This window comes from Oryctolagus cuniculus, chromosome X, assembly GCF_964237555.1.
Source record: "Oryctolagus cuniculus chromosome X, mOryCun1.1, whole genome shotgun sequence".
NCBI lineage: Eukaryota > Metazoa > Chordata > Mammalia > Lagomorpha > Leporidae > Oryctolagus > Oryctolagus cuniculus.
In genome coordinates, this window is record NC_091453.1 from 68,792,761 (window position 1) to 68,802,457 (window position 9,697).

A 9,697-nucleotide genomic window follows, 5' to 3' on the forward strand; every position below is an offset into this window, starting at 1 on the left:
ACCAAAAGGTCGACTCCAAGGAGAAAAGGAGGCCTGCAAAGTAGCTCCTCAAGAATGGCGAGAGACTCGCTAAGCGAAGAAATAACAAAGGTTGCAATGGTGGTCACATCCTGACCTGCAAATCCAGGCAATACAGGTTTATTTATTTCTTTTTTTCACGCATCACATTGTATTTGGGGAATTTTTTCCTTCTGGTGTCTCTGGTCTGCATACGCAGCCGCAGTAGCCAGCGGGAAAGCTCGCACTCGCTTCTGTCTTCAAGCAGGGAGCGAGAGAAACAGCCTTAGGGATTGCTCTTCAATCACCCCGTCCCCTAAGCCCTGTACAAAAGGAAGAGAAGGGGACAGAGTTAGAGGTTAGCGCCCCCTGGGGGTCCAGCCCCTAGGCGGGGGGGGGGGGGGGGCTTCCGCCTTCTGGTCGCTAGGTGCTGCGTTCCCCAGAATGGGCGCTAGCCAGCGCCACAATGGCATTTCTCTCCCAGCCAATCCTGAACGCACGGGCTCCTAGCACTTAGCAACGCTCAAAGGGAAAGAGTCGGGTGTTAGGATTTCGGGAAGCCGGTCTGCGCCTGAAGCAACGGTGAAGTAGTTGACCCTGTGTTACTCTGCAAAGTAGCTTCAGAGTCGATATAATGAGTTCCATTAAAGTCTATTATACCAGCGTGTCAGGCTCTAGGGAGGTGAGTGGGAAGAAAAGTGCCTGCTGGGGAGGGGGTAGACATCCTGGTTGGGGTCTTAGAGGCTGTGCTAAAAATTTGCAATCCCCTTTCTGCCTTTTAGGAGGTGGGCGTAGAGATGAACGAGACTAGAGGAGGAGAGTGTAGAGTGAGGAGACATAGGAGAATGGAAAGGAGGGTGCAAGGAACAACAGGGGAAAATGGGTGGTTAATGCTCTCATTCAGGTTGTGTTCTCAGAACTGATTGACTTGGGAAATTTCTGGTATCCTAAGTTCAAGGGCCTGCAAAAATGTTGCAGATGTCTCCAATGAAAATAATAAAGAACTCTCTTTAGGAGAGGAGACGAACACCGCCCATGAGCAGCCAAAATCTTGCGACTATCTGCCAACTCAAAAAGGAACAGCTATGTTTGCATAGAGCACAGATTTCCTAGATGAATTAATATTTGGATGAATTATTTTGACTAGGATATAGGAAGTATTATTGAAGAGTGCTGTCTAATAGAAATATAATTGAGCCATATATGCAATTTGAAAGTTTTAGTCGCCAGGGGCTGGTGTGCGGTAGGTTGTGTGGCTGCCTTCCACACTAGCATCCAATATTAGAGTCAGTGTGAGTCCCAGCTGCTCTGCTCCCTACTAATTCACCTGAAAAGCAGCAGAGGATGGCTCAAGTACATAGGCCCCTGCCACCAATGTGGGAAACCAGGATGAAGCTCCTGGCTCCAGCCTGGCACAATCCCAGGTGTTCCACCATTTGGGGAGTCTCCTGTCTCCTGTCTCTCTCTCTCTCACCTCCCATTCTCCCTCCCTGTACCCTCCTTCTCTCCCCCCTCCTGTCTCCTCACTCTCCTCTCCCCATTTCCTTCCCTATTCCCTCTCCTCTTTCCTCCCTGTATTATCCATCTCCCCTCCATCTCTCCACCCTGTATTCACTCTTTCCCCACCACCCTCCCTCTCTTCTCCCTCTAACCAATAGCTGTCTTCCCTCTCCAATCTTCCCCTCCTCCCCCTCCTCCCTACCCTCCTCTCCATTCTCCAATGTCTCCTCACTCTACACTCTCTCCTCTTCTAGTCTCTTTCCTCTCTATGCCCACCACCTTCCCCTCTCCCCTACTCCTCTCTATCCCCTCTCCTTTATCCCCCTTACTCTCACCCTCTCCTCCCTCCTTCTCTCCTCTCCCCCATTGTCTCTCTCAATTTCCTCTCTCCCCCTCCTCTTTAGCTCCATCTTCACTCCCTCTCCTCTCCCCCCCATCTACTCTCTTCTATCTATCCCTCTCCTCTCCCCTCTCCTCTCTCCCTCCTTGTCTCCACCTCTCTTCCCCCTCCTCTCACACCCTCTCCTCTCTCTCCCTCTCCTCTATCCTGGCCTCCTATCAGACCCCACCCCTCTCTCCCCTACTCCTCTCTGCCCCGTCTCCACTCTATCACTCTCCTCTACTCCCTCTTCACTCTCCCTTTTCACTCCCTCTCCCCCTCCTCTCTCCCTCATCCTCTCCCCCCTCTGCTCTCTTTGTCCTCCCCCTCTCCTGTCTCCTCTCCTCTCTCCCCTCTAATCTCTCCCCACTCTACTCTGTCTCTCTCTCCTCTTCCCCACCCCCATCCTGTCTTCCTCGGCTGCTCTTTCCCCCTCCTCCTCACCTAAGTCCTCTATGCCATTCTCCTGTCTCCCCTTCTACTCTCCCCCCCATTTTGCCACCCTCCTCTTTCCTCCCTCCTTCCTCCCTATCTCTTCACCATCTTCTCTCTCCCCACATTTCTCCCTTTCTCCCCTCTCCTCCCTCCTCTCTCCCTCCTCCACTCTGCCCCCTCTTCTCTCCCCCCTCTACACTACCACCCCCTCCTCTGCCATCTCCATCTCCTGTCTCCTCTGCTGCTCTCTCCCACCTCCTCTCTCCCCCATCCTCTATGCCCCTCTTCTGTCTCCCCCTACTATCTCCCCCGCCTGTCTCCCTCCTCATCTCTGCCCCCTCCTCTCACTCCCCTCCTTTCTCCCCTCCTCTCTCCCCCTCCTCACTCCCCCCTCCTCCCCATCTCTTCCTCCCCCACTCTGCTTTCCCACTCCTCTTTCCCCCATCCTGTATGCCCCTCTCCTGTCTCCTGCTCCAGTTTCTCCCTCCTCTCTGCCCCTCCTCTCTCCCCCTCACCTCTCCCCCTCCCACTCTCCTGTCTCCTCTTCTTCCTCCCTCCTCTCTATCATATTCCTCTTCCCTCTCTCCCCTCTCCTCTTCCCCTACTCCTCTCTGCTTCTTCCCTCTCCTTGCTTCTCCCCTCTCCCCCTCTTCTTCCCTTCTCTTCTCTCCCCCTCCTCTGTCCCCCCTCCTCTTTGCCCCTCCTCTCACCCCATCTCTTCTCTCACACCTCTCCTCTCTTCCCCCTCTATGATCTCTCTTCTTCCCCTCGCCCCTCCCCCTCTCCTGTCTCCACTGCTGTTGTTTCCCCATCCTCTCCTCCCTCCTCACTCCTCCTCTCCCTCCACTCTTCTCCCCCTCCTCTCTTCCTTGTCCTCTTTCCCCACTTCCTTATCCCCCACATCTCTCCCCCTTTCTCTATCCCACTCATCCTTTCTCCCCGTCTCTTCTCTCTCCTCTTCACTCCCCTTCCTCCCTCACCCTCTCCTCTTCCCTCCTCTCCTCTCTGACACCTCTTCTCTCTCCCCCTCCTCTCTAGCTCCCTACTCTCTCCAACTCTCCTCTCCCCCTCCTCTCTCACCCTCTTTACTCACTTCTCACCCCCTCTCTTCTCTCCTTGCTTCTCTTTCCCCCCTCCCCTCTCTCCCCTCTCCTCTCTGACCTCACTCCTTCACCTGTCTCCTCTCTTCTCCCTCCTCTCTCCCCCACTCCTCTCTCCCCTCCTTCTCTCACTTCCTCCTCTCTCCCCATTCCTCTCCCCCTCCCCTCTCTCCCCTCCCTCCCCCCTCCCCTCTCCTTACTCCCACTCCTCACTCCCACTCCTCTCTCCCCCAATTCTCTCCCCCCATTCTTCTACCCCCTCCTCACTCTCCTTCTCTCCCCCACTACTCTCCTCTCTTTCCTCTCTCCCTCTTGTATCTGCCCCCTCCTCTCTCCCCCCCGTCCTCTCTCCCCTTCTCCTCTCTCCACATCTCCTCTCTCCCCATCGCCTGTCCCCCAACCTCTCCCCTATCTACTCCTCCTCTTTCCCCCTCCTCTCTCCCCCTCCCCTTTGCCCTTTCTCCCTCCCTCTCTTCTCTCCCCCTCTTTTCTCCCCCATCCTCTCTCCCCTCTCCTCTTGCCCCATCTCTTCTCTCACACCTCTCCTCTCTCTGCCCTCTATGACCTCTCTTCCTGCTCTCTCCCCTCCTCTCTCTTCTGTATTCCTCCCTCCTCTCTCCCCCTTCCACTCTCCTCCTTTTCCCCCTCCCCTATGTCTCTCTTCTCCCCTCATCTCCTTTATTCCTCCTCTCCTGTTCTCCCCCTCTCTCTCCTTCTTCTCTCTCCCCTCCCTTTCTCTCCTTTCCTCTCTCCTCTTTCTCTCTCCCTCGCCTCTTTCCCCCTTTTCTTCCTTTCCTCTTTCCACTCTCCCCTCCCTCTCCTCTCCCTCTCTCCTCCTCCTCTTTCCTCTCCTCTCTCAACCCTCCTCTTGCCCCCTTCCTCTCTCTACCCCCCACTACCTCCCTTCTCTCTCCCCACCCCCCTTATCTTTCTCCTCTCTTCCCTTTCTCTCCCCTGTCCTCTCTCCTCCCCTTTTCTCTCTCTCTTCTTTCCCCTCCCCCTTTCCCCTCCCTCTCTCCCCTCCTCTCTGCTCCGTCTCCCTTTCCCCTCACTCTCCCCTCCCTGTTACCTCTCCTGTCTCCACTCTTCTCTCTCTCCCTCCCATGCTTCCCCCTCCTCTATCCTTGACCCTTCCTCTCTGCCCCTCTCCTCTATGTCCTCTCTCCTCTCTCCTACCTTTTCTCCCTCCTCTGTCCCCTCTCCTCTCTCCTCTCCTTCCTCTCTCCCTCCTCTTCCTTTCTCCCCCCTCCCCTCCCCACTCTGCTCCTCCTCTATCCCCTCCCCACTCTGCTCCTCCTCTATCCCCTCCATCCTCTCTCCCTTTCTGCCACTGTTTCCCTCTCCTCTCTCCTCTTTCCCTGCCCACTTTTCTGCCCCTCTTTTCCAAGCCTCTCTCTCTCCTCTCTCCCCTCTCTCCCCACTCTCCTCCCTCTCCTCTCTCTCATCCCTCTACTCTCCCTCTCTCCCCCCTCTTCTCTCCCCTTCTCTTTAATCCTCTCTCTCCTCCATACCCCATCTCCTCCCTTCCCCTCTTTCCTACATCTCCTCTCTCCACTCTCGCCTCCCTCTATCCTCCCTCTCTTCTTTATCACCTTTCAGTCTCCTCTCTCCTCCCTCTCCCCTCCATCCTCCCTCTCTCTCCCCCCTCTCCTATCCACCCCATCCTCTCCCTCTCTCCTCTCCTCTCTCACATCTCCTCTATCCCTCATTCCTCTCCCCACTCCTCTCTTTTCTCCCCACTCCTCCATCTCCCCTACCCCTTCACCTCCCTCTCCCTTCACTCTCTCCTTTTCCTCTCTCCTCCATTCCTTCCCTGTCCCCTCTCCCTTCTGCTCTGTGCCACTCCTCTTCTCCCCCCTCTCTTCCCTCTCCTCCCTCTTCCTTCTTCTGTCTCTCACCTCTCTCAGCCTCTCCTCTCTCCATCCTCTCTCACCTCTCTCTCTCCTCCCTCATGCCACCCTCTCTCCTCTCTCTCATCTCTCTCCTCTCTCCCCTTCCTCTTTCCCCTCCCTCTCTCCATCCTCTCTCCCCCTCTTTGTACTCTTTCCTTCTCTCCTTCCTCTACACTCCCTCTCTCTCTCCTCTCCTTTCTCCCACTATCCTCTCTACACTTTCTCCTCTCTCCCCTCTCCTTTCTCTCTCTTTCCACTCTCAACTCCCTCTGCCCTCTCTCTCCTCCATCACCTCTCTCCCTCTCTTCTCTCCTCTTCTACCCCTTCCTCCCTCTCCTTCTCCCCTCCCTCTCTCCCTATGGTTCCCTTTCTCTCTCCCTACTCTCTCCTCCCTTTCCCCTCTCCTCTAAACCCTTTTTCCTCTCTCCCTCTCTCCCGTTCCTCTCTCCTCCCTCTCTTCCCATCTCTCCATCCTCTCTCCTCCCTCTCACTTCCCTCTCTCTCCACCTGTCCCCCGTCCTCTCTCCCCTCTCCCCCCTCTCCTCTCACCTTCCCCCCCTCCTGTACCCTACAACTTCCCTCCATCTCCCTATCCTCTGTCCCCTCTTTCTCTGCCCTCTCTTGCCTCCCCCTCTCCTCCCTCTCCTCTCTCCCCTCTTCTCTCCCCCATCTCCACACCCTCTCTTCTCTTCTCTCCCCTCTCCCCTCTTTTCTCCCCTCTTTCCTCTTCTTTCCCCCCTCTCTCCTTCTTTTCCCCTCCTTCTCCCACACTGCCTTTCAAATAAATAAATAAATCTTTAAAAATAAACTAAAAATTTTAGTAGCCATTTAATAAAGAGATGAATTTAATTTTGTTTTATTTAATGCAAAATATTCAAAATATTATCATTATAACATGCAATAAGTATAAAATAGATGTTATACATTCTTCAAAATCCCATATACATTATGTGCATATAGTACATCTCATTTGGTACTAGCCACATTTCAAGTGTACGATAGTCACATATGACTAGTGATTATCACATTGGATAGCACAGTTATAGAAAGATCATTATTTGTTTATGAACCTTTTTCTGCAGGGTTTTGAAGAAGCATGAAAACAGGGGGACCTGCAATTGATTATAAATGTGGACAACATTCATTACCCTCCAGCTGTGTGTCAGATACCTTGATGACTTCAGAAAGGAAGGACTGAGATTTTTATCTCAGCCTAGAAAAAGTATTGCTTTTGCATAAAGCCTGGTTGAGTAGACTAGTGATTTCACCTGTTTATTAAGATACAGCAGTAAGAGGAAATGTTTTTTAAAAAGGAAATTAGGGGCCATTTGACTAGTTGAATATTTTTAACATTGCAATTTATATTATTAGGTATGATACTAAGAGTCTCTGAGAGGGAATTATTTGGAATAAGCAAGAATCACAATTGATGCAACAGGGAACTTATCCAATTATTGACCCATGACTTTCTTTTTTAGAAAAAATATTTTATGTATTTATTTGAGAGGTAGAGTTACAGACAAAGAGAGGTAGAGACAAAAAAGTTCTTCTGTCTGTTGCTTCACTCTCCAGTTGGCTGCAATGGCCGGGGCTGGGGTAGGCTGAAGCCAGGAGCCACGAGCCAGGAGCTTCTTCCCAGTCTCCCACGTTGGGTGCAGGGCCCCAAGCACTTGGGGAATCTTCTACTGCTTTCCCAGGTCATAAGCAGGGTGCTGGATCAGAAGTGGAGCAGTTGGGATACAAACCAGCAGCCATATCGGATGCTGGGGCTGCAGGCAGAGGCTTAGCCTATTAAACCACAGCATAGGCCTCCCTCAGGCCCATGACCTTCAAACTGTGACATAAAAATCATCTAAAGGGCTTGTCAAAACAGAATCTTGAGACTCGCCAACCAGGAGTCTGATTTTGTAGATCTGAGGTGAAATGATGCTGATGGTGCCAGTCTGTGAATCACACATGTAATAGCATAGATGTAAGCAACAGTTTCCCTGAAAGGGTTTTACAAAACTACTGCAAAAAGGCACTTTAAGTTACATGCAACACAGTTTTCCAATTAAAAAAACTTAACAAGCCTCAGAAAGTGGAAATTCTGTATTTTGGAATTGCAGAAATTTCTCAGTTACCCATTGGAAACAGGCAGAGTTTTCTATGCATGACTGGATTACATTTTCAAATCATTAAACAAAAAGCCTACTTATGTGCACTTTCACAGAAATTCCACTTCCGTAAGCTGGGGTTTGTACTTATCAAATTGCTTTCACATACATTTTCTCATTCTAGCATGAGAGAATTTATTTGCTATAACTGCTCAAGGAAGTTATGTGAAAACCTATAAACCTCAACATTTACCTAACATTTATGTTTAGTTATTTAAGTATCTGTGGAGATAAAACATATTTAAAAGATAACCACCGTAGTTTTAGTTTTAGGCGGCATTGCATCTTTCAGGAGAAAAGACAATGGAAGAAATACAGCCTGTTAGTGGAAGATACATATCTAACAGTTCATATGCAAGGACATAGCAAGAACAGGCCATTTTTATCCACATACATATTTGTAAATCTTAATTCCCCTGGTTTATTTATTAATTTTTTTTAGCCTGTGGTCTTTCTCTCTGATTTAGTCTCTATGAATGGAACTTAAGTTTTCTTAAGATTGAAAAACTTTGTATAATGTACATTTCCTCCACAGACTTGCCATACATATAAGTATAAATTAATGCACTAATGAATGCAAACTGCTGCCTCAACTGTTAGAACAATGTCTTTTTTCTTCTAAGATTTATTTATTTCATTGAAAGACAGAGCTGCAGAGAGAGAGAGAGAGGGAGAGAGAGAGAGAGAGAATGAGAGAGAGAGAGAGATCTTCCATCTGCTGGTTCACTCCCTAAATGACTGCAATGGCCAGAGTTGAGCCAATCTGAAGCCAGGAGCCAGGAGCTTCTTCCGGGTCTCCCACGCAGGTTCAGGGGACCAAGGACTTGGGCCACCTTCTACTGCTTCCCCAGGCCATAGCAGAGAGCTGGAGCTGAAGTGGAGTAGCTGAGACTTGAACCAGCGCCCATATGGGATGCTGGCACTGCAGGTGGAAGCTTTACCAGCTAGGCCACAATGCTGGCCCCAGAACAATATCTTAACACTTCAAGTGCAGTATGAAATCAATCTGGTAAATATAATCCATTAGGTGGTTTTGGCCACCACTGACTTTACTGTAGTTTTTCATATTTATGTACATATATATGTATATATAAATATATATATATGATTTCACAAGAAAATTACCTTTTGTTACTCAATAAAACTTCATACCATTAAAAGCTATTCTTCCATAACAAAATGGACAAGGAAAATGAAAAAAAAAAAAACTAAAAAAAACATTGTGCCTGATTGATTACTATTTTTCTGTGTCTATCTAGGTGAAGCAGAGACAGGAAGAAGTTACAAGAATTTTGGATGCTTACAAAATAAAGTATGAATTGATAGACATTTCTGTGAGTTACCAAATGCTTCAAGAAATGAGGATGAAGACTTCTACTCCTGCAGCTCTACCACCTCAGATATTCAATGGCCAAGAATATTGTGGGGTAAGACTAAATGTCCATTTTGTTTTCATTTCATATCTTAAGGTCATATAGATGGGGAAATAATTCATTTATAAGGTATGCTGGCCAGGTTTACCCATTAATAAAATAATTTAATTATATTCCAGAAGATAAGACAAAGCGTACTTTATGAGGAAAAGGTCATCATAAAAGAATATTCTGCTGCTTGTTTGAATATGCTTATGAAATATTTTTCATCCTACATTATAATATAAAGTAACTTGTATTCATGGAGAAAGATTCATCTAATGTAGCTAGCCGAGTTTTGTAAAGGCCTGCACAAGAAAATTAGCAAGATTAACCTGGACCCTTGAGTTTAATGACTTCATAACTGGGAATTACCGACAATGATTACCAGCAAGCTACTTTTGTTTTTTTAGGATTATCAAATGTTTCATGAGGCAAAGGAGAACAAAGAGATTCTGAAATTCCTCAAGATGAAATGAATGGACAGTTATGAAATATGAGACATTTACTGAAATGGTTCTACATATTCTCCATTTGCATTGGTTTCTTTTAATTATAACAATATAATTGTCTCATTAAAGTGATCACTTGGAAACATAAGCCCTCATTATTTCAATTGTACATTAATTTTCTGTTATGCTATGAATGTCATATATCTTTGTAAAGAAGTGTTAAGTGTCTCTCAACATCAGACTTTTAAGAATCACTTGTCCGTTTATAGGCATGCAGTAAACTTTTAGTGCAATTTTCAGTTTGCTTTCAGCTTTTTAAATTTTCTCAGTACACTTAACAAAAGCTTAAATACTGTACTGGACTGTTCAAAAAA

At 48.3% G+C, this 9,697-nt stretch overlaps 1 protein-coding gene across 1 annotated transcript; it reads left to right on the forward strand.

Moving 5' to 3' along the window:
* Positions 1-508: 508 nt before the first annotated feature.
* LOC103351915 (SH3 domain-binding glutamic acid-rich-like protein 3) lies at positions 509-9,471 on the forward strand. Its single transcript, XM_008272977.4, has 3 exons — positions 509-679; positions 8,719-8,886; positions 9,285-9,471. Exons 1-3 carry the CDS (start codon positions 632-634, stop codon positions 9,348-9,350), a joined length of 282 nt encoding a protein of 93 aa, XP_008271199.1. The 5' UTR covers positions 509-631; the 3' UTR covers positions 9,351-9,471.
* The last annotated feature ends 226 nt before the right edge of the window (positions 9,472-9,697 follow it).

Bases quoted from the DNA above. Each gene is read 5' to 3' on its own strand.
- LOC103351915 (XM_008272977.4), top strand. From the start codon at position 632: ATGAGTTCCATTAAAGTCTATTATACCAGCGTGTCAGGCTCTAGGGAG. The intron at 680-8,718 runs GTGAGTGGGAAG...GTGTCTATCTAG, and splicing joins GCGTGTCAGGCTCTAGGGAG to GTGAAGCAGAGACAGGAAGA. The intron at 8,887-9,284 runs GTAAGACTAAAT...TTGTTTTTTTAG, and splicing joins ATGGCCAAGAATATTGTGGG to GATTATCAAATGTTTCATGA.